The sequence below is a fragment of the Oncorhynchus mykiss genome, chromosome 3, assembly GCF_013265735.2.
Source record: "Oncorhynchus mykiss isolate Arlee chromosome 3, USDA_OmykA_1.1, whole genome shotgun sequence".
Classification (NCBI taxonomy): domain Eukaryota; kingdom Metazoa; phylum Chordata; class Actinopteri; order Salmoniformes; family Salmonidae; genus Oncorhynchus; species Oncorhynchus mykiss.
In genome coordinates this window covers 23,172,295-23,197,789 of record NC_048567.1, presented here as the reverse complement: position 1 = coordinate 23,197,789, position 25,495 = coordinate 23,172,295, and the positions used below count along the sequence as shown (strand labels likewise).

The 25,495-nt window shown below is 40.8% G+C and overlaps 1 protein-coding gene across 2 annotated transcripts; it reads left to right on the top strand.

The window, feature by feature from the left end:
- Nucleotides 1-1,446: 1,446 nt before the first annotated feature.
- LOC110514368 (fucolectin-1) lies at nucleotides 1,447-25,180 on the top strand. 2 transcript variants are annotated; one of them, XM_036972420.1, is made up of 6 exons: nucleotides 1,447-1,465; nucleotides 6,197-6,273; nucleotides 17,512-17,806; nucleotides 18,131-18,285; nucleotides 18,478-18,760; nucleotides 24,245-25,180. In XM_036972420.1, exons 2-6 carry the CDS (start codon nucleotides 6,198-6,200, stop codon nucleotides 24,414-24,416), a joined length of 981 nt encoding a protein of 326 aa, XP_036828315.1. In that variant the 5' UTR covers nucleotides 1,447-1,465; nucleotide 6,197; the 3' UTR covers nucleotides 24,417-25,180. The 2 variants fall into 2 exon arrangements, with proteins under 2 accessions (XP_036828315.1, XP_021449477.1); XM_021593802.2 differs by lacking the exon at nucleotides 1,447-1,465 and adding an exon at nucleotides 5,008-5,160.
- The last annotated feature ends 315 nt before the right edge of the window (nucleotides 25,181-25,495 follow it).

The following is a 25,495-nucleotide window of genomic DNA, read 5'->3' as shown; positions in this document are numbered from 1 at the left end:
CAGCGCCTCTCCGCTTTCGCCGCCTCCAGTTCTTCTTTGGGGCGGCGATATTCTCCAGGCTGAGCCCAGGGTCCTTCTCCGTCCAATTCGTCCTCCCATGTCCATTCCTCTCGCTGCTCCTGCTGCCGTTTCTCCTGCTGCACCTTGGGGCGGCGACACTCCCCTGGCTTTGCCCAGGGTCCTCTCCCATCGATGATTTCTTCCCAAGTCCAGAAGTCCTTATTACGCTGCTCCTGCTGCTGCCCGTTACCACGCCGCTTGGTCCTGTTGTGGTGGGTGATTCTGTAACGGTTTTCTTTAGGTGAAGGAGAGTCGGACCAAAATGCAGCGTGGTATTCTTGATACATGTTTAATAAAGAATAAACACGAACAATACAAAAACAACAAACGTAACATGAAAACCTATACAGCCTATCTGGTGACAACAAAGACAGGAACAATCACCCACGAAACACTCAAAGAATATGGCTGCCTAAATATGGTTACCAATCAGAGACAACGATAAACACCTGCCTCTGATTGAGAACCACTCCAGACAGCCATAGACTATGCTAGAAACCCCTACTATAATACAAACCCAATACCTAACAAAAACCCCAAGACAAAACACACCACATACAAAACCCATGTCACACCCTGGCCTGACCAAATTAATAAAGAAAACACAAAATACTAAGACCAGGGCGTGACACATACCCTACATTACTCATCTCATATGTATATACTGTATTCGATACCATCTACTGCATCTTGCCTATGCCGCTCTGTACCATCACTCATTCATATATCTTTATGTACCTATTCTTTATCCCTTTACACTTGGGTGTATACGGTAGTAGTTTTGGAATTGTTAGGTTAGATTACTCGTTGGTTATTACTGCATTGTCGGAACTAGAAGCACAAGCATTTTGCTGGATTCGCATTAACATCTGCTAACCATGTGTATGTGACAATGAATTTGATTTAATTTGGATTGCAATTGCACCAGGACCGTAAGGAAACATTGAAGCAATTTTATAATTAGACACTTTTAATCTACTGTTATCTAATTGAACGTATTCATCAACTGCAGTAGACTATTTGATGTGGAATAAGAATACATGCAATATGTTGCCTGGTTCCTGTATGCTTTTGAGATTCTATAAGTAGCAATGTTAACTACTCTGTAACACATTGAACATGTTTCCTGTTATTCCCTTCCATATCGCTATATCCTGATCATTCAATTAGACTATTTGTATATTGCCATAAATTGGAATCACGTTTTAGTTATCTCAAAGATTACTCAGCCTTATCTATTCTGATAATATCATATGCCGCAAGTTTTACTTGTGGAAAACAATAAAGATCACAAGGTCATTGACTTGGTGACTGGTGTATAAATACCTCTGTGAGATTCAGGTTATTCTACTGAACCTTTACCTACATCAACATCAACAGTGACTTTATTATTTTGAGTGTGAAGGTAAGAGGATATTTCTAATACTACTTGGAATTGCTTTAAATTATATTATATTTTCTGCCTTACTACAAAAGTACATCAAACCTTGATTTACATAACAGTATAATAACAATGTAATAATTCAGCAGTGACTTGGACATTTTTATGCATTTGTATACTGCATCTTTCTTTACACAACTAAGCTGCTTACCTGTGAGAAAAGTTTATTTTCTAATCTTTTTTACAATACATACATATACAAATATAAAATTGGGAGCACAGCTTTGTAAAGAATATAAATAATGTTAAAAAAATAAGTGTTTCTGCTGTTGCAATATAGGTCTGTTTATATATTTGTATTTTACCTTTATTTAACTAGGCAAGTCAGTTAAGATCGAATTCTCATTTTCAATGACGGCCTAGGAACAGTGGGTTAACTGCCTGTTCAGGGGCAGAACGACAGATTTGTACCTTGTAACCTTCCGGTTACTAGTCCAATGCTCTAACCACTAGGCTACACTGCCGCCCCAAAATATTACTGCAATGTGAGCCCTGTGTCTGAGCAATGTGCCTGTACCACTGAATCTGTAATGTGTCTGTACCACTGAATCTGTAATGTGTCTGTACCACTGAATCTGTAATGTGTCTGTACCACTGAATCTGTAATGTGCCTGTACCACTGAATCTGTAATGTGTCTGTACCACTGAATCTGTAATGTGTCTGTACCACTGTATCTGTAATGTGTCTATACCACTGTATCTGTAATGTGCCTGTACCTCTGAATCTGTAATGTGCCTGTACCACTGAATCTGTAATGTGTCTGTACCACTGAATCTGTAATGTGTCTGTACCACTGAATCTGTAATGTGTCTGTACCACTGAATCTGTAATGTGTATGTACCACTGAATCTGTAATGTGTCTGTACCACTGAATCTGTAATGTGTCTGTACCACTGAATCTGTAATGTGTCTGTACCACTGAATCTGTAATGTGTCTGTACCACTGAATCTGTAATGTGTCTGTACCACTGAATCTGTAATGTGTCTGTACCACTGCATCTGTAATGTGTCTGTACCACTGAATCTGTAATGTGTCTGTACCACTGAATCTGTAATGTGTCTGTACCACTGCATCTGTAATGTGTCTGTACCACTGAATATGTAATGTGCCTGTACCACTGAATCTGTAATGTGTCTGTACCACTGAATCTGTAATGTGTCTGTACCACTGTATCTGTAATGTGTCTGTACCACTGTATCTGTAATGTGTCTGTACCACTGAATCTGTAATGTGTCTGTACCACTGAATCTGTAATGTGTCTGTACCACTGAATCTGTAATGTGTCTGTACCACTGCATCTGTAATGTGTCTGTACCACTGAATCTGTAATGTGTCTGTACCACTGAATCTGTAATGTGTCTGTACCACTGCATCTGTAATGTGTCTGTACCACTGAATATGTAATGTGCCTGTACCACTGAATCTGTAATGTGTCTGTACCACTGAATCTGTAATGTGTCTGTACCACTGAATATGTAATGTGCCTACAATATAAGTTATGTACACTCTTGTAAAAAAATGGTTCCAAAAGTGTTCTTCGTCTGTCCCTTTTTGGGTTCTATATGGAACCTAAAAATATTCTACCTGGAACCAAAAGGGTTCTACCTGAAACAAAAAAGGGTTCTTCAAAGGGTTCTCCTATGGGGACAGCCAAAGAACCCTTGAAGGTTCTAGATAGCTCATTTTTTTCTAAGAGTGTATGTGTAGGAAAAAAATCATTAACAGTTTAACATTTTAGTTTCATACTGTAAATATTGTTATATTATATTATATCATATTATTTGAAGTGAACCGCACAAAAACAATAACCGTGACGTTCTGGAATGGAGTGCAATGGAATGCAATGGAGTGCTCACAGACAACAACACAAAAACAATAACCGTGACGTTCTGGAATGGAGTGCAATGGAATGCAATGGAGTGCTCACAGACAACAACACAAAAACAAGATTACATAAAACACAGTGGGGAAATGGCTGGATAACCTAGATTACCCACCCTAGTCACACCCCGACCTAACCAAAATAGAGAATAAAAAGGCTGTCTATGGTCAGGGCGTGACATATATTGAGTACATTCATTTAGATCTGTTTTATTCAAACCGTACTTACTGTAATGTCTCCTATCATTGTACTATATTGTATGTTAATGTATTTGGAGAAGATAAAGTGTAACACAGCACCAACGTTTCAGAAGCATTTCATGGTGTCAAGCATGTACACACACACACTCACATATGCAAGCACACACATACTGTATACACACTCACTTGATCAGGTATAAGAGTGTGGACTGCAATTGCACTAGACAGTAAGAAAACATTGAAGTACATTTATAATTATACACTTTTAGTCAATTTTTATTTAATTTAATTTAGTCATCAACTGCAATAGACTATCTGATGTGGAATAAGAATACATGCAATATGTTGCCTGGTTCCTGTATGCTTTTGAGATTCTATAAGTAGCAATGTTAACAACTCTGTAACACATTGAACATGTTTCCTGTTATTCCCTTCCATATCACTATATCCTGATCATTCAATTATACTGTCTCTATCTTGCGATGAATTGGAATCATGTTTTAGTTATTTGTCTCAATGATTCTGTCACAGGGTGGAACAGTGACATGTTCTAAGTTCTGAGTTGAGCCGGCAGAGTGAAGCAGAGGCAAACAACAAAAAGTACATTTTTTATTTTCATACGGCGTGGTTTTCAGTTGTCATCGTTTCAGTAATCAAGTTTCAATACATTCTCAATTTGTTTTTTCACAATTCAGTGAGAATGCCTCATCTCCGAATAAAATGCTCTCTTTATTTTTTATTTAAAAACCATGTTACTTCAAATCATCAGACAAACATATAATCCAAACCAAAGAAACAAAGGAGCCCATTAAGCAGCGCAGGCCAGCAGGCAGGTTACAAAAAGGATCCACCGAAGCAAATGTTTCACACAAAAATAAATAAACACCCATATTTACTCATAGCAAAAACCAAAGTCCCCTTGAGCATGAAGTCCTCCAATACCTGCTAGCAGCTCTCCCACATGGTGTCCTTGTGCAGCCAGAGCCATTCTTGTAGCCGTCTACAAGACAAAAGTCAACACATTATTGTTCCTGTCATCGGGACGAATGTGTGATGGTCACAAGAGAACATTCTCTAGGAGTGTTTTGTCTAGTTCCCAGGATGGTCCTGGGATGTCATTGAGGACCAGATAAGGATGTTTTTAGGACATTCTCAGGACATTCAGTGTATCAGTTGTCAGGATGTCTATAATAGTCCCAAAGAAACGTCACTAGGATGTTGAAAAGGATCCTGTCCGTCAGTGGTTAGATTCCAGCATATTACAGAAGTATCTCTTGTGTTCCCTCCATGAATGCCCGGTCATGATACAAGCAGCCCTGTTGATGATTAACTGGAGCTGGTTGAGATCTGTTTTATCGCACCGATGTGGGGCTGGAAGTCAAACTATGGAACAGTAGTGCAGGTGACTAGTTATCATGGTATGGTAAATTGTTAGGAGGATGTCCTTGGAGACGAGGGGTGGGGGCGTGTTTGACTTTGTGACTGGTGTATAAATGAATCAGTCAGATTCAGCTGTCTACAGAGCTTTTTGCCTACATCAACATCAACAGTGACCTTATTTTGTTGAGTGTGAAGGTAAGAGGATATTAACATCTAATACTGTTTGGAATTGTCTTCTATTATGTTATATGTTCTGCCTTACACAACCACACGTTAAATGTTGATTTTTATAACAGTTATGGCATAATAATAATGTCTTAATGTCTTCAGCAGTGGGTTGAATTCAGATGGGCGTGATGTTCCCATAATCCAATCCTTTACTAAAATGCATGCTGATGTGTTTGCAAGAAGAAAGACTTGTATTCTATTTAAAAAAGTAGCAAGTTCACGAAAGGAGAGAATAGTGCTAAGAGTAATGCAGCACCTCTCATGGTCCTTTCTGCTAATATCATACTCTCTTGAATTACGTTCTTTATTAAGTAGAACTTATACAGAAATGTATGCCTGTTATATTAAAATAAGTGCCCTTTAAAAAAAATCAAATACATCAGATTTTTTTAATGAATAAAGTATTTCTAAATAGCCCAAAATCTGCCTCTTGACATGTCCCTTTTCTGAGGAAGATTTTAACCCAAAAATGTCCCGAAGTCTTCACCATAATAGTAATAGCCCTTGTTATTTTGTTGCTTTGACAATGTCATTTCCGAAGATTATTACTAATTTCCCCAGATTAGTGATACATTTACATTTGTCCCTCATTTTCAAGAACAACCATGCTACGGGTTTTCATATGGTGATTACTTTTTAAATAATGTTTTCAATTATAATATGGTAGAAAACTGAGCGGGTCAAGAATAACACTTCAACCATGTTACACGTAGATGACTAGAAATGTTTAAAACATTTTTTAAATGAACTTCAACATGTGCTCTTTATGACAGAATGATAAAATGAGTTCAAATGAATAGTACAAAACATTTAAAAATTACACTACCCAAAATTCTCTTGGTGTTTATTCTTCTTCTTGAGAGGTGAGTAAAAACAATATTTAAAATGTCTTTGTTCAAGTGAGCTGAATTTATAAAAATGATAAATTGTGATTGAATTGAATGTTTCTGTGGATTGGTTCCTATTAGACCCATTGTTGACTTGCTCTTGGCTTTTCCTCCAGGATGGTGAGATCAGCCATGATGTTCCTCTTGTTGAATCTCCTGGGACTGGCAGGCTCTATTGGCGCGACCGTCCCAAGTAATCACATCTTTAATTCCTTTCCTCCTGTTATTAACTTAGATAGTCAACCTGGTCTCAGAGCATTTCGTATCATTCTGTACGTAAATCCAAGACTCTCCATTTGATATGATATGTTACGTTTGATATGGTTACATAAGACAGATGGTTACTTAAGGCGAAAACTATAGTAGGGTGGTTAGTTGGATAGATAGATGGGCGGACTTATAACGCGAACCTCTAGCAATCCTAAAGTCGGGAGTTCAAATCCTATCATGGACAACTTTAGCTAAATGGCAACTTTTTGACTACTTACTACATTTGAGCTACATCGAAAATGAAAGGGGTTCACCTAGGGCTCATGATAGAGGCTGTACCAAATGTTTGATGTATTATAATAATTATGCTTATGTTGTATTAATAGAAGGGGAGGGGTTATAAGACCTCTCCCTCCTTACATTTATAGGGTCCTAGACTACAAATTAACAATATACATACACATTATAAGGTGTAATATTGTTCCACAGTACTTTTCTAGGCTCTTGTGAAGAAACTGTCTGACAAATGTGTGACTGTGAAGACAGAACTCTGCAGGGGAGTGTAAGAGATAAGAGATTAGTTAGACATTCCACTCTAAATCAACTTGGACATTTACTGCTAAGCTTTTAGATAGCTATATAAACAAGAGTTTTAGTGTTGAGTAGGCATGGTTTTGGTATCAGGAGTAGAAGATAATGATGTAGGCAGTGACATCACTAGGGTTGGACTTCGGGTTTAATAAAATAACTTGGAAGCTTTTATATTTTGCAGAACTTACTCAGAAACATGTGTGCTATGTTCCTGGGGTCAACTTCTGTCTGCAATTGCATTAATAAAGCTTTTTGAATGATTTAATTAAAGACATTGTCACAATGCTAATTTCACCAATGAGCCAATGATTGACAAGGAACAAGGAAACAAGCCCCAACAAAACTACTTAGCAAATTAGCTAACCTAACTTCAACCTTTCTCGACCAACACTTCCCCAAACCCGAACCCTTGAACCTAACTCCTTAAAGTAACCCTAACATTAACCCTAACCCCAACCCTAACCTTAACCCTTGAACCTAACTCCTAAAAGTAACCCTAACATTAACCCTAACACCTGGCCTAGCTGACTTTAGCGAGCTAGCTAATGTTAGTCACCTAGCTAGCATTTGTAACTTATCATACTTTTCCAAATTCGTATCATCATACATTTAGCGAATTCATAAGATTTCATAAGTTTGCAAATACGTAACATATAAAACGTTTAGCAAATTGTAATATATAATACTGAATTGTAATTCTTAACATATCATACGAAATGGGTGATGAACAGCTACAAATTAGTACATACCATACGAAACATAACATATCATGCTAAATGGTGTGTTATGCATTTACATACAGAATAATACGAAGTGCTCTGAGACCAGGTTGAGATATAATGCCCTTTAAATTAACAGGGCAAGGTCTCTTACTTTGAAATGTGAGGAAATATTATATCTCAATGCATTTATGACACAACTTGCTGATTTATGTACTAGGATCATATCCGGGGCCTTGGCGTTAAAAAGTAATGGCTGAAAGATGGAGCCGAGAGACCTGGCAGCTCTGCTTCCAGCTCCTAAGCAGCTTTGCAGTATTTGTTTTTTGTGTATGGTATTTCTAACATTATTAGCCCATAACGTTTTCGCGTTATTACATACAGCAGGAAATAACTTTTGCATATCAGAGTGGCGGTAACTCACCAGCATTACGACCAGGAGTACGACTTTCCTCAATTGGTTGCATTGTTCGCACCACCCAAGGCAATTTAACTTATCCCAGAGGCTGCTCCAAGATGACGCCGGCAGAGAAGAGGTATTCTGAGTGGACTTCTAGTCCAACTCAGGAGGCGGGCAAACCATCCACCGCTTCAGAGTATATTACTTGCTAAAGTTCCGACTCTGGACAAAAAAGTAGACGAGCTCAGGGCGAGGATCTCCTTCCAGAGAGACATAAAGGACTGTAACATACTCTGTTTCACGGAATCATGGCTCTCTCCAGATATACACTCCCCGTTCATACAGACAGTTGGGTTCTCAGAACATTGCGCAGACAGGAATAAAGAACTCTACGGGAAGAAGGGCGGTGGTGTATGTTTCATGATTAACCACTCATGGTGTAATTGCGATAACATTCAGAAACTCAAGACCTTTTGTTCACCCGTCCTAGAACACCTCACAATCAAATGCCGACAGTATTACCTCCCATGAGAATTCTCTTTGGTTATAGTCACAGCCGTGTATATTCCCCCTCAAGCCAATACCATGACGGCCCTCAAGGAATTACACTGGACTTGATGCAAACTGGAAACCACATATCCTGACCAAAGTTCCATCAACAAATTAACTGTAGTAGTCGCGCTGAGAAAAAAACGCGACCACTGCTATTCTCTCTTCCGGGATGCCTACAAGGCCCTCCCCCGCTTCTGCAAATCAGATCACGACCCCATTTTGCTCCTCCCTTCCTATAGGCAGAAACTCAAGCAGGAAATACCTGTGCTCAGGTCTATTCAATGCTGGTCTAACCAATCAGAATCCATGCTTCACTGAATTCTTCGGGAAGTGTATAGGGGATGCTGTTCCCACTGTGACTATTAAAACCTACCCAAACCAGAAACCGTGGATAGATGGCAGCATTCACGCTAAACTGAAAGCGCAAGTCACCGTATTTAACCACGGCAAGGTGACTGCGAATATGGTTGAATACAAACAGTGAAGTTGTTTCCTCTGTACAGTGACAAAGTGGAGTCGTGATTCAACGGCTCAGACACAAGATGTATTTGGCAGTGTCTACAGACAATCATGAACTACAAAGGGATAACCAGCCAAGACATTTAAGCGTGTAAACGCTCGCAAGGCTGCCGGCATCCCTAGCCGCGTCCTCAGAGCATGCGCAGACCAGCTGGGTGGAGTGTTTACGGACAAATTCAATCTCTCACTATCCCAGTCTGCTGTCCCTACTTGCTTCAAGATGTCCACCATTGTTCCTGTACCCAAGAAAGCAAAGGTAACTGAACTAAATGACGATCACCCCGTAGCGCTCACTTCTGTCATCCTGAAGTGCTCTGAGGGGCTAGTTAAGGATCATATCACCTCTTCCTTACCTGACACCCTAGACCCACTTAAATTTGCTTACCGCCCCAAAAGATCCACAGATGATGCAATCGCCATTGCACTGCACACTGCCCTATCCCATCTGGACAAGAGGAATACCTACGGGGCGATAGTAATTTATTTCAGTTACCTTAGCTTTCTTGGGAAGAGGAACAATTGTGGCCATCTTGAAGCATGTGGGGACAGCAGACTGGGATAGGGATTGATTAAATATGTCCGTTAACACACCAGCCAGCTGGTCTGCGCATGCTCTGAGGACGCTGCTGTCTGGGCCGGAAGCCTTGCTTGGGTTAACACGTTTAAATGTTTTACTTACGTCGGCCATGGAGAAGGAGAGCCCACAGTCTGTGGTAGCGGGCTGTGTTGGTGGCATTGTCCTTAAAGCGCGCGATCAGGTGAAACAGATCAGTTTAGAGACCCACCGTTGCTCACGGGCATCTAGCTTTGGTTTCGTCATTATATATGTCAGGGGGTTGTTACCTGTTAGGACTGTGGATCTATTTCCCTTCAGCCAATGGGTAAACTTATCGCATCCCACTTAAGAGCGAAGAACTTCTTATCTGTGTGCTGGGTAACGGGACTGGGACCTCAACAGAGTTTTGCTTGCAAAGGCTACTGGTCTGGGCCTACTCTCACCCTCAAGTGTCTGGCTAAGTCCTGCACTTAAGCCATCCATTGATGTATCTATTAATAGAATAAATGGTCTGCTAAAGTCTGGGTGATCCATCATGGCTGTTTGGTAGACTGCAACTTTTAGCTTCTCCAGTGCTTCCTCACATTCAGAAGTCCAGTCTTGAGGTTACAGACGTTTTAGTGCACCGCCATGAGGTTTTCCTTTTTCTCCTTTTCAAAAGGCTTGCATTTAAGAGCGGCATATAATGCTGGGTCAGGGCAGTGTTTAACAAACATCATGGTCACCTCATGACCTGGATCATCCACTCTTTTTCCCTGTCTTTGCAAGCACTCATTGGCAAGGTCAATTGCTTTGTTCAGTCTGACCCAATAATCCAAGAAGTATCCTAATGGAATTGTGGATGAGATTGCCTCTCCAAAGTGCTGCCTCAGGATATTGAATATGGATTCAGGGTCTCTGCTTGTGCTAATGAGGGGGTTTCCACAGAGCCCAATTCTGACTATGTCTTCAGCGTGCCCCATCAGTCTGTCCTGTATCTCTTGCCCCTGTGCTGATATACTGCATCCCTTCTGTTTCAAGTCAGCTTGCTTCATTTCTTGTCATTCAGTCACTGTGCACCGGTCTGTTCTCTGATGTCTGACTTCAGAATGAGGTTGACCTTTGACCAATCAGGTATTTGTACTATGGTTTGGGGAGTGCTTGGATCAGCCCCTGCTAGACTAGCGGCAACTTGATTTCCTAATTCACTGCAGTTGTTTGACTAACTCTGCCAGGGCTTGCAATTGGGTTCGGTTTTCATTTTCACCCCCTATGGGCATCTGGGACTTTTCACTGTTATCATTGCCTGGTTGGCTACTGTTATCATGCTATGGTTGGCTACTGCTTGGTAGCTTGGCCTTCTAGTATTGACTGCTGAGTATCTAACAGGACTGGCTCTAGCACTATGTTCCACCATACTGGCCAACTGAGCCCCCCGCCCCACCCCAGTGGTAATAACTTGTGGACCTCTCACAGTAACACTAACCGGAGTAACATGTACATTGTTATCACCAACAACTGATACATCTTCTCTCCTGTTCTGTAATCTCAACAACTGTGGTGTACACAACATATTGTACAAAGTTAACCTTGCCCTCAAATGTTCTAGACGTGTTAAGTCGACCCAGTTCTGTGTAGGGGTCCCCCGGCGATCCGTTGCAGTTGATCTGTTGATCCGGGTCGTTGCACCAGTCTGTAGCGGTCTTTATATGTACCACAGAAGAACCAAGAAATGAAGAGCGACACCACGGATGTCTTTAGGGGCTTTTATGTAGATAATATTATGAAAAGACAGGACAGGAATACATCAGTCTCCAATGCACCATCTGACAAATTGTTCTTTCTCTCTGTGCTTTCTCAGACTCCCACAATCACATTCATACATAAAGTCACAATGTATAGAATAAAATAAGTACAAAGAATGTATAATAGTAATTCTTAGACAGTAGAACCATACCTGTAATTATATCATGAAAAGACAGGACAGGAATACATCAATCTCCAATGCACCATCTGACAAGTTTTTCTATAGAGGAGCATGAAGAAAGATGAAACCCTGTCTCACATCTCTAATGGATTGCTAGGTGCTTTCAGTGTTGACAGTATTAAAATACAACAACTCATGTAAAAAAACACTGTAATACAAACAATCTACAATGTGAAATCACATTTATCCCATTCAGTCCGAAGTGAAAAAACTCCCATAATGCAAAGCCAGCTAAATCGTCAGCTCAGCTAACCATCTGCATCACAGAAAGCTAGCAAAAGCAATACTTTTTAGCACTCTATAAAACTATATCAATAGCAATGATACAACTCTGAAACGTACTTGTTTTAATAGTCTCACATTCCCTTATAACAATACCTATAGCATTAACCTTGGGATGCTTTATTTAACATTACGGACTTCTACACCGGAGTAATCTGCGACACATACCTTTCTCTCGCAGTGTTTTCTTGGACTGAGGAGAACGGGAGCTACGGTTAGTACCAGAGTGTTAGTAGGTGACGTAAGCACCCAGATTAAATAAAATACATTTCATTTAATAAAAACTGAAGATGTAAATATCATCCAGCTACTGTAGCTGCCCACTTAACATTAACAGGCAGTACTAGTAGCGCAACAATTGAAACTAGAAACCAAAGGTTAAGTTCCTGGCGATCATAGCGATCTGACTCCCCCCTTCTATCTGAACTTGGAATATTCCTTTTTGCGGGCTTGGGCCATTGACCCTTAACCTGGAGGTTCTGTTCTGCGTTGTGCACTAGTTTGATGTAATAACCATTTTAACTCTCCTACACTGGCACCACACAGCCAGGTCTCTGACCTCTTCCCTATAGGCTGTCTCATCATTGTCGGTGATCAGGCCTACCACTGTTGTGTCATCGGGAAACTTAATGATGGTGTTGGAGTCATGCCTGGCCATGCAGTCATGAGTGAACAGGGAGTACAGGAGGCACGCACCCCTGAGGGGCCCCTGTGTTGAGGTGGCGGATGTGTTGTCACCTACTCTTACCACCTGGGGGCAGCCCGTCAGGAAGTCCAGGATCCAGTTGCAGAGGGAGGTGTTTAGTCACAGGGCCCTTAGCTTAGGGATGAGCTTTGAGGGCACTATGGTGTTGAACGCTGAGCTCTAGTCAATGAATAGCATTCTCACGTAGGTGTTCCTTTTGTCCACGTGGGAAAGGGTAGTGTGGAGTGCAATAGAGATTGCATCATCTGCAGATCTGTTGGGGCGGTATGCCAATTGGAGTGGGTCTAGGGTTTCTGGTATAATGGTGTTGATGTGAGCCATGGCCAGCCTTTCAAAGCACTTCATGGCTACAGACGTGAGTACCACGAGTCGGTAGTCATTTAGGAAGGTTACCTTACTGTTCTTAAGCACAGGGACTTTGGGGGTCTGCTAGAAACATGTTGTTATTACAGACTCAGTCAGGGACAGGTTGAAAATGTCAGTGAAGACACTTGCAAGGTGGTCAGTGCATGCTCGGAGTACACATCCTGGTAATCCGTCTGGCCCTGCGGCCTTGTGAATGTTGACCTGTTTAAAGGTCTTACTCACATCGGCTACGGAGAGCAAGATCACACAGTCGTCCGGAACAGCTGATGCTCTCAAGCATGTGATTTAGCTTGTCTGGTAGGCTCGTGTCACTGGGCTGCTTGCGGCTGTGCTTCCCTTTGTAGTTTGTAAAAGTTTGCAAGCCCTGCCACATCTGACAAGCATCGCAGCCGGTGTAGTATGATTCAATCTTAGTCCTGTATTGATGCTTTGCCTGTTTGATGGTTAGTCAGAGAGCATAGTGGGATTTCTTAAAAACTCCCGGGTTGGAGTCCCGCTCCTTGAAAGCGGCAGCTCTACCCTTTAGCTCAGTGGTGGAATAAGTTCCTATAATCCATGACTTCCGGTTGGGGTATTTACATACAGTCACTGTTGGGATGACATCATCGATGAAGCCAGTGACTGATGTGGTGTACTCCTCAAAGCCATCGAAAGAATCTTGGAACTTATTCCAGTCTGTGTTAGCAAAACAGTCCTGTAGCTTAGAATCTCCTTCATCTGCTTCAAATGGAGGGCGGGCGAGAGCTTTGTACACGTCTCTGTGTGTGGAGTAAAGGTGGTCTAGAGAACTTTTTAGGTAAAACAGATTTAAGTTTCCCTGCATTAAAGTCTCTGGCCACTAGGAGCGCCGCCTCTTGTTTGCTTATGGCCATATACAGCTCATTGATTGCGGTCTTAGTGTCAGCATCGGTTTGTGGTGTTAAATAGACTCTCTTGGTAAATAGTGTGGTCTACAGCTTATCATGAGATACTCTACCTCAGACAAGCAAAACCTCGAGACTTCCTTAGATTTCATGCACCAGCTGTTGTTTACAAATATACATAGACTGCCACCCTTTGTCTTACAAGATGTAATATCCTGGTTAAAAAGTGTAAAACCCGCCAGCTGTATGTTATTCATGTCGTCGTTCAGCCACGAATCGGTGAAACATAAGATATTACAGTTTTTAATGTCCAGTGGGTAGGATATACATACTCATAGCTTGTCTATTCTATTATCCAATGATTGTACGTTGGCTAATGGGACCAATGGTAAAGGCAGATTACCCACTCGCCGTTGAATACTTACAAGGCACCCAGACCTACGTCCCAGAAATGTCCCTCTCTTTCTCCAGCAAATGACTGGGATGAGGGCCTTGTCGGGTGTCTGGAGTAAATCCTTTGTGTCCGACTCGTTAATGAAAAAATATTCTTCCAGTACAGGATGAGTAATCGCTGATATCTAGAAGCTCTGATATCTAGAAGCTCTTTTCAGTCATAAGAGACGGTGGCAGAAACATTACGTACAAAATAAGTTACAAATAACTCCAAAAAACACACACATTAGCACAATTGGTTAGCGGACCATAAAACGGCGCCATTACAACTTTGTGGACGCTTTTACCAGAGGCTGCCAGACTGCCTGCTAGCTTCTTATGGCTTGGGGCAGTATTGAGTAGCTTGGATGAATAAGGTGCCCAGAGGTGCCCAGAGTAAACTGCCTGCTCCCCAGTCCCAGTTGCTAATATATGCATCTCTTTTTTTTTTGCATGTCTGTGAGTATAACAGAACTCATATGGCAGAAAAATTTTTAAAAAATCCAAACAGGAAATGAGAAATCTGAGGCTTGTAGTTTTTCAACTCAGCCGCTATTGAAGATACAGTGGGATATTGGTCATCTTGCACTTCCTAAGGCTTCCACTAGATGTCAACCGTCTTTAGAACCTTGTTTGATGCTTCTAGTGTGAAGTGGGGCTGAATGAGAAGGGAATGAGTCAGAGGTCTGCCTGAGTCCCACGAGCTGACCATGTGCGGTCACGTGAAAGTTAGCTTGCTTTCCATTGCTTTTCTACAGACAATGGAATTCTCCGGTTGGAAAATGATTGATGATTTATGTTAAAAACATCCTAAAGATTGATTCTATACATCGTTTGACATGTTTCTACGGACTGTAACGGAACTTTTCGACTTTTCGTCTGCTCGTCTGCTCGCCCGTCATGAATTTGGATTACTGGGCTGAACATGCTAACAACAAGGAGGAATTTGGACATAAATGATGGACATTATCGAACAAAACAAACATTTATTGTGGAACTGGGATTCTTGGGAGCGCATTCTGATGAAGATCATCAATGGTAAGTGAATATTTATTGTTGTGAATCCAGCCAACATGTCAGATTTCAAAAAGGCTTTTCGGTGAAAGCAATCAATGCTATTATCTGAGGATAGCACCTCTGTAAACAAAGAGAGAAACCATATTTCAACCCTGCAGGCACGACACAACGCAGAAATAAAAATATAATTCATGCCTTACCTTTGACAAACTTATTTTGTTGGCACTCCAATATGTCCCATAAACATCACAAATGGTCCTTTTGTTCGATTAATTCCATCGATATATATCCAAAATGTCAATTTATTTGGCACGTTTGATCCAGAAAAACACTGGTTGCAACTTGCTCAACGTGACTACAAAATATCTCAAAAGTTACCTGTAAACTTTGCCAAAACATTTCAAACTACTTTTGTAATAGAACTTTATGGAATTTTTAAAGGTAAATAATCGATCAAATTGAAGACGGCATGATCTGTGTTCAATACAGGAAGAAAACAAACTGTAGCTAGCTTTCTGGTCACGCGCCTCTATCTAACAGTACACTTCAAGTGACCCTCGTTCAAGATGGCCGTACTTCTTCATTACACAAAGGAATAACCTCAACCAATTTCTAAAGACTGTTGACATCCAGTGGAAGCGATAGGAACTAAGGTCCCTTAGAAATCTGGATTCCCAATGACAACTATTGAAAAGAGAGGGACCTCAAAAAATAATCAGAATAGTTTGTCCTCTGGGTTTCGCCTGCTAAATAAGTTATGTTATACTCACAGACATGATTCAAACAGTTTTAGAAACTTCAGAGTGTTTTCTATCCAAATACCAATAATATGCATATCTTATCTTCTGGGGATGAGTAGCAGGCAGTTGAATTTGGGCATGCATTTCATCCGGAAGTGAAAATACTTCCTGTCACCAAGAAGTTAAGGAGAAGTTTATCTAAAGTTCCATGTATAATAGTTGTATCTTTTATCAATGTTTATTATGAGTATTTCTGTGAATTGATGTGGCTCTCTGCAAAATCACCACATGCTTTGGAACTACTGAACATAACACGCCAATGTAAACTGAGATTTTTGGATATAAATATGCACTTTATCCAACAAAACATACATGTATTGTGTAACATGAAGTCCTATGAGTGTCATCTGATGAAGATCATCAAAGGTTAGTGATTCATTTTATCTCCATTTGTGCTTTTTGTGACTCCTATCTTTGTGCTTTTTGTGACTCCTATCTTTGACTTTTAATTGTGAGATTTCTGTTGTTTGAATTTGGCGCTCTGCACTTTCACTGGCTGTTGTCATATCGATCCCTTTACCGGGATCTCAGCCCTAAGAAGCTAGTGTTGTCACGATACAGAAAAGTTTACTTCGATACCGATACCAGGTTAAGTATCATGATATTCGATGCCAAAACCATACAACGGCAAAAATAGTATTTTGAGTGTTGTTACTCTTTAATTCAAGTGTGTATGCACTTAACACTTTTGTTTGGTTAGAACATTTCTGTAGCATACACGCACATGTGATGGAGTTTGCAAAACACATGGCCACTGGATTGATGTAAATAATAATGATTCTGCCAGGTAGGCATGGATTACTTTTTAGGTTACTTTTAAGTTTTTAGGAAAGCATACCGCACCGCACACACAGATCAAATGTAATAATTTTATAATAAGTTAAATACATTTAGTTGATTTCCAAATGTGAGACAAATTTAATAGAAGTACCAAAAGTACCACATTTCTATTACCAAACCATTTTTCATGTTTCAATAGTGGCTGCAAAAGTGAGCCCCTCTGTTCTCAGAAGTGTTGATGGCTGGGTGCTGGATTATCATGCACTGCATTGTGCCATTATGCCATTGTGCTGGCACATGTGAACCAGAACCTTGAGTATTTTATTTTCTCCACGTATCAGAACTTAAGGAATACATTTAATATAGTATTACTTAATGTCATGTTATTTTATTAAAATGTTGCTTAATAACTTATTTTATACATGACTATGAATAAATTATCATCTACATCGGCGGCCATTTAGTCTTGCGCATCCACGTTAAGTTTGCAATGAGCATCCCTTCTCGGATGTTTTCATATCATCTGAATTCATGTTTGTACTAAATGTCATGATTTTATCTACCATGTAACATATTTTTTTCGCTCTGGCCCCTGACTTTCAACAGATTAGAAAACCTTGTTATTCTGTTTTGACTGCATCTTTAAATTGCTGCTCTATACTCACCCTGCAGGAAATCTTGCCTTGCGTGGAAAAGCAACACAGTCAGACCTCATCGAGAACCCATGGCACGGTTTGAGTCATGCCTCCAATGCCATTGATGGGAACCGCGATTCACATTTCCATCATGGGTCCTGCACTGCCACTGACGAATCCACTAACCCCTGGTGGAGAGTGGACCTGCTTGATACCTACATAGTCACCTCCATCACCGTCACCAACAGAGGGGATGCTGTTCCTGAGAGGCTTAACGGGGCTGAGATACGAATAGGAAATTCTTTAGTGGACAATGGCATTCATAACCCTCTGTGAGTCAAGATACTGTGGTTTTTGCAATTGTATTTACAATGTGTTGTTACTGTATTGTTACTGTTTATGTCCATGAAGAACTCAATTAGAGTGACCAGAATATACATAGTGGACATACTGTACATAAAAACCCATGCAGGCAGGACAGATAGAATCAAGCAATGATGGTGAAAAGTTTCAACCCCACTCACAGGTTACCACCAGACCACAGGCACAGTTATAGATATCAGCATATCATCTCCCGTGCCTTGTTAATTTAGTTTAAATAAAGTTATATAGTTCACGAGGCAGTATTTTCCAGTAAAACCCATTTCTCTCTCCAGGGTTAAAACAATTCCCTCCGTTCCAGTTGGCAGTTCTCTCACCCTTGCCTTTGACCCAGGCTTCAAAGGACGCTATGTGACTGTGGTTCTACCAGGCCAGAAAAGACTTCTGACACTCTGTGAAGTGGAGGTTTATGGCTACCTTGCCCCAACCGGTCAGAACTTATGTTCATATACAGTATATATATAATGAACAGTGTGTTATAAGTACAACTTTTGTTATATTCTCTGTAATGGTAGTCTAAATATTAATCTCTACGATTACAGCGCATTAATATGCTTACACAAGTTCCAACAATTGTTTGATAAGATGATAGTTAATGTGCATTATGCTCTATTTTGTCCAGGAGAGAATGTGGCTCTATATGGAAAGGCCACCCAGTCGTCTTTGTATGGGTTTGGCATTCCAGGCAATGCTATTGACGGGAATCGCAACGCTATTTGGATAGGAGGGTCCTGCACCCACACTCTACAGGACATCAACGCCTGGTGGAGGGTGGACCTTCTGAAGACCTACAAAGTGTTCTCCATCATCATCACCAACACAGTCGACAGTGTTCCCAGCAGACTCAATGGAGCTGAGATACTCATTGGAGACTCCCTGGAAAACAACGGCATCGACAATCCTAGGTGAATTACTGTAGGAGAGTTGAGGTCCATTTAACTTTAAGTTTTAAAGATTAAAGTCAAAAGTCTTGACACACCTACTCATTCAAGGGTATTTGTATGAACATAACAAGATTCAACAACTGAGACATAAACTGAACAAGTTCCACAGACGTGACAAACAGAAATAGAATAATGTGTCCCTGAACAAAGGGGGGGGGGGGGGGGGGGGGGGGGTCAAAATCAAAAGTAACATTCAGTATCTGGTGTGGCCACCAACTGCATTAAGTACTGCACTGCATCTCCTCCTCGTGGACTGCATCAGATTTGGCAGTTCTTGCTGTGAGATGTTACCCCACTCTTCCACCAAGGCATCTGCAAGTTCCCGGATATTTCTGGGGGGAATGGCCCTAGCCTTAACCCTCCGATCCAACAGGTCCCAGACCTGAGATCCGGTCTCTTCCCTGGCAATGGCAGAACACTGACATTCTTGTCTGCAAGAAATCACACACAGAATGAGCAGTTTGTCTGGTGGCATTGTCATGCTGGAGGGTCATGTCAGGATTAACCTGCAGGAAGGGTACCACATGAGAGAGGTGGATGTCTTCCCTGTAACGCACAGCGTTGAGATGGCCTGCAATAACAACAAGCTCAGTCCGATGATGCTGTGACACACCGCCCCAGACCATGACGGACCCTCCACCTCCAAATCGATCCCGCTCCAGAGTACAGGCCTCGGTGTAATGCTCATTCCTTCAACGATAAACGCGAATCTGACCATCACCGCTGGTGAAACAAAACCGTGACTTGTCAGAGCACTTTTTGCCAGTCCTGTCTGGTCCAGCGATGGTGGGTTTGGGACAAAAGGCAACGTTGTTGCCGGTGATGTCTGGTGAGGACCTGCTTTTACAACAGGCCTACAAGCCCCCAGTCCAGTCTTTCTCAGCCTTTTGCGGACAGTCTGAGCACTGATCGAGGGATTGTGTGTTCCTGGTGTAACTCGGGCAGTTGTTGTTGCCATCCTGTTCCTGTCCCGCAGGTGTGATGTTCGGATGTACCGATCCTGTGCAGGTGTTGTTACACGTGGTCTGCCACTGCGAGGACGATCAGCTGTCCGTCCCGTCTCCCTGTAGCGCTGTCTTAGGCATCTCACAGTATGGACATTGGAATTTATTGCCCTGGCCACATCTGTAGTCCTCATGCCTCCTTGCAACATACCTAAGGCACGTTCACGCAGATGAGCAGGAACCCTGGGCATCTTTCTTTTGGTGTTTTTCAGAGTCAGTAGAAAGGCCTCTTGCCTACCGTCTGTAAGCTGTTAATGTCTTAACGACCGTTCCACAGGTGCATGTTCATTAATTGTTTATTGATCTATGAACAATCATGGGAAACACTGTATAAAAGCTTTACAATGAAGATCTGTGAACTTATTTGGATTTTTATGAATTATCTTTGAAAGACAGGGTCCTGAAAAAGGGACGTTTCTTATTTTGCTGAGTTTATTATTGATCGATTGACTATGACTTTTCAAATCACCCTGTAGTGCTATCTGCAGAGTTAGCTCCAGGTATATGTAGCAATTATTCAGCCATTTCTAGACCTGCTACCAAAAAAAAGCTACATATGGAAAGTACCAAAACAAATAGTATTTTTTTATTTTTTATTTCACCTTTATTTAACCAGGTAGACCAGTTGAGAACAAGTTCTCATTTTCAATTGCAACCTGGTCAAGATAAAGTAAAGCAGTGCGACAAAAACAACACAGAGTTACACACAAACAAACGTACAGTCAATAACACAATAGAAAAATCGATGTACAGTGTGCGCAAAAGTATAAGAGTACAGAGGTAAGGCAATAAAAAGGCCATTGAGGCGAAATAATTACAATTTAGCATTAACACTGGAGTGATAGATGTGTAGATGATGATGTGCAAGTAGAGATACTGGGGTAGGGTTGCAGAGCTGTTGGCAGGGGTGCTGAGCTGTTGGCCGGGGTAGGGCTAGCCAGGTGGAAAGCATGGCCAGCCGTAGAAAAATGCTTATTGAAATGATTGATTATCGTAGGGCTGCTGGGAGGAGGTGCTCTTATTCTCCATGGACTTTACAGTGTCCCAAAACTCTAACGATTCTGTCTCTTCGCAGCAAAATATGCATTGCTGCTATGGTTGTGTCGTGTCTTTGGCATCATTAAAGTGAAGACTGTTATTTTATCAAATCTATTCTCTGTAATTATTATTACGTGATTAAACTAATCATGTAAATGTAAATAACTAGGAATTCGGGGCACAAAGGAAAATCTTCAGATTTCAAAGTTATACTTTTCCTAATATAACTCTTCAGATATTTTAATATCTAATCAATTAGTCTTCTAATTAATTAATAATTCTTTACCTCACGTTAGTCTCATTCCAAACGTCGTAAATTGTTGGTTATCTGCACGAACCCAGCCTTTACTATGAATCATCCATACATCAATTGTGTTATTCATTTATTTACTAACTATCTAAATAATCACAGAAATGCATAAACAAACAACAGTTATGGTTACAAGGAAATAAGGGAGGTTCCCTAGTGAGCTACGCCGATATGACGGCTTGGTGGACAAAGGGAAGTGGGTATGGACTGAGAAGGGCGGGAAAATCGAAAAGGCTGTCGCAACAAAGTTGATAATTATATTAATTGAAATTCTAATCCTTTTCTCACTCATTCGGGAATAATTGTAATCAATATATATTTACGCTCAGTGTGTCGTCGTGATCTCTGTTGGAATTGTCTGTCTTTCTGTTGGAAAGTTCATCCGAGCGTCTCTCTCTCTGCTTCCCTGAAGTCTTTCGTGGTTAGAATGGATACTTCAGAGTACTAATCAGAAATGTTCTAATAGAATAGATGTTTTGGCGGTTGTCGGTCTTCGCATGTCAGGTTGACATAATTTCAAGCTGCAGACTAGTAATTAGTATCGAAGAGTTGCTCTTATTCTTTCGGGATCGATAGTCTCAGAGTTTAACCATTTCCACCCTTGTAGCCAATGCTCCACGTGGTATGGTTAGGAATTCAACAACCATTACAACCTTAGCTTATACTGAGGTTTCTGTGGTCTATACTCAACCTTCGCCCCCTCAGCTGACCGAGGTATGCGTGGTCTGAAGAGGATTTCTTCAGGTGGGGGTTTTATTCGTAACAGTAGAAAAGGGCTGTCCCATGAGCCAGATCATGTCTGTGCTCGTGGGGGCAGGCCAATGACTTAGTTCAACTTTAAAGGGAATACAATTCTCTCACATCAACGGTTCAACATCACCTTACATCATTTCACAAATAGTTTCATCTTTACTCATTCATTTTATACAATAATTAGACCGACACCTCATAACGAAGGCACCTGTATAAATAGAGTTGTGGTAATGTGACTGTATTGTCTTTCATGAGGTCACAAACATGAAACAAAATGGATTGGGTTGTAGCTGGCTTCTCCACTGACCGTTTACACATTCTCCAAGACATGGATATTGTTCAGTTCTCAAATTCTGTGATGTAGAAGAAGTTACTTTGTTCTCGTTATGTGTCTCTTTCTGCATGGCCAGGAGGAGAGAGTCTCCTCCAGGAATGTATGACCTGAGATAACAGAACCTGGGTGTAGGAGAGGAGAGAGGGGAAGGCACTCGCTATACCCAAAGAGGGCCACGTCATGACAGTTGTATATACTGTATATAACATTATTTTGGTTGCAATAACTTGTATAATAATTTAAATTGAAAAATGATACGTTTTTAATCTGGCGTCATATATGTTTTGAAGATTAGTTGAAGCAATGAGGCTTGGAAAACCAACCAAGCCTATCAGCAGGCAAGGTGGAGCTATAACCATATAAATAAATACAGTGCCATCGGAATGTATTCAGACACCTTGACTTTTTCCAAAAAAAATTCCCCGCCTTATTCTAAAATGTATTAAATAAAAAAACATCCTCAGCAATCTACACACAATACCCCATAATGACAAATCAAAAACTGTTTTTTAGAAATGTTTGCTAATTTAATACAAATAAAAACAGAAATACCTTATTTACATGAGGTCGAAAGAGTTGTCTGTAGAGCTCCGAGACAGAGGGAGGTGACCAAGAACCTGATGGTCACTCTAACAGAGTGGAGATATGAGAACCTTCCAGAAGGACAACCATCTCTGCAGCACTCCACCAATCAGGCATTTATGGTAGAGTGGCCAGACGGAAGCCACTCCTCAGTAAAAGGCACATGACAGCCCACTTGGAGCTTGCCAAAAGGCAACTAAAGACTCTCAGACCATGGGAAACAAGACTCTCTGGTCAAGCATCACTTCTGGAGGAAACCTGGCACCACCTCTACGGTGGAGCATTGTGGTGGCAGCAGCCGTGCTGTGGGGATGATTTTCAGTGGAAGGAACTGGAAGAGTAGTCAGGATCGAGGTAAAGATGAACGGAGCAAAGTACAGAGATCCTTGATTAAAACCTGCTCCAGAGTGCTCGGGGCCTCAGACTGGGGTGAATGTTCACCTTCCAACAGGACAACAACCCTAAACACACAACCAAGACAACACAGGAGTGCCTTTGGGACAAGTCTCTGAATGTCCTTGTGTGGCCCAGTCAGAGCCCGGACGTGAAGCCGACCGAACATCTCTGGAGAGACCTGAAAATAGCTGTACAGCAACGCTGCTCATCCAACCTGATTGAGAGGATCTGCAGAGAGTTGTGGGAGAAACTCACAAAATACAGGTGTGCCAAGCTTGTAGTGTCATACCCAAGAAGATTCAAGGCTGTAATCGTTGCCAAAGGTGCTTCAACAAAGTAAAGGGTTGGAATACTTATTAAGTAAATGTGATATTTCAGTTTAATTTGTATACATTTGCTAACATTTCTAAAATACTGTTTTTGCTTTGTCACTATGTGGTATTGAGTGTGTAGATTGATGAGGGAATAAACTATTGAATCCATTTTAAAATAAGGCTGTAACCTACCAAAATGTGGAAAAAGTCAAGGAGTCTGAATACTTTCCGAAGGCACTATATCCTGCCTAATTTACTTAATGGTTATGTTAAAGGGGCAATCCATGATTGGGACATACATTTTTATACTTTTAAATGAACGATTCATACCCAAAGTAATGCTGATTTTTTTAAAGTATATAACTCATAAATACCTCATAAGCTTAGTTCAACTGTCATACCCCATAAGATCCCAAAACATAAAATATTTTTTCTCCAATGTTTGTAAACAATTTAGATTTAAACAAACACTTTATAGCCTCAAAACATTGTTAAAACTCTAATTTTGATATTATGAATGGTCAGTCCTTGCATCCTCAGCTTTTTACCAAAACAATTGTTGGGTGTCCGGCAGAAGGGCACTTTCTTATTTTTATTTCACCTTTATTGAAGTACTTTAAGTACCCTGAGATAGGGGCTTAATATCCATTTGGAATTGAACAGAAGTGGCTATCAGTAGGTACTATAGTAGTTTGTTTCTGTTTTATCCTGCAGGTGTGCTGTGATCTCCTCTATCCCAGCTGGCACTTCTAGCACCTTCCAGTGTCCGGGCATGGAGGGTCGATATGTCATCGTGGTCATTCCAGGGAGGAAGGAGTACCTGACCTTGTGTGAGGTGGAGGTGTACGGATCACCCCTGGATGGGACTGGGCCTACATGTAACTAAATCAGATCGTTAACTCTTAACAGCACCCTGCAATGTTTGGGGAATGTATTGTCTTACGAAAAACAATGAATGTTTTTTAGTATACTTCCAGTATGTTAATGATCAAAAATGTGTATTTACTTTCAGTATACAAAAACAAATTTGGTCCCCTGTTCTGGACACTGTTTTTGGAAGTTTGGGTATAAATTGGCCAACTTTTTGTGTAACACAAAAATATTCATACATTTCTTGTAGCCTAATTATTGGTTGGATGGTTCACATTGATACTTAGAAATACATATAATGCTTTAATACTATTGCTATTATGCTAAAATGAATTAAAGGTGAAATCTTGGATCTGGAATGTTTCCATGATGTATTTGGTTGTTTGTGCTCGTAGTCTGTAAATAGGTCCATTTTGGGCTCTGTACAATAATCCACTCTTTGCCATAGCCTGTTCCCTCTAAAGTTGTATCCCTATCTTCTACTCTAAATTATTCTATTGTGGTCGGAATTACTGCAGATGACTTTATTGCTTGCTGCCCTCATATCATAAAACATGGTGAACAAAGTTTGAAAGACCATAAACATAAGCAAATATTTACCAGCTACATTAATATACGGCTGAATGCTACTCAGATGACCAGACGAGGACCAGACCAAATCAAGCATACATCAACATACGTTTAAACTCCACTGGACTTTAGGTTAGAGAATATGACAGAATCCACCACTAGTCCGCCTGGGATTGTGTATGTGACAAATAAAATTTGATTTGATTTGAATGCCTTTAACCTTATTTGGACATAATACTAGTGATGCTAATTTGTTTACGTAATGGTAATTTTAATTGTACTTAATAAAACAAGATGTCAAAGATGAAAAATCAGCACTTGAAAGTAGGCTTGAAGTGAATACTACCAAACTACCTTGAAAGTAATACTACTAGGCAACACCATGGGGTTATTAACAGTGGCCATGAGAAGGAATACAGCGCCTTTGAAAGTACGTTTTCCACATTTTGTTGTGTTACAGCCTGAATTGAAAATGTACAGAAATGTATATGTTTTCGTCACTAGCTTGTATAAACCCCAAAATGT

Bases quoted from the DNA above. Each gene is read 5' to 3' on its own strand.
- LOC110514368 (XM_036972420.1), top strand. From the start codon at position 6,198: ATGGTGAGATCAGCCATGATGTTCCTCTTGTTGAATCTCCTGGGACTG. The intron at 17,807-18,130 runs GTGAGTCAAGAT...TTCTCTCTCCAG, and splicing joins AATGGCATTCATAACCCTCT to GGTTAAAACAATTCCCTCCG. The intron at 18,286-18,477 runs GTCAGAACTTAT...TATTTTGTCCAG, and splicing joins TGGCTACCTTGCCCCAACCG to GAGAGAATGTGGCTCTATAT.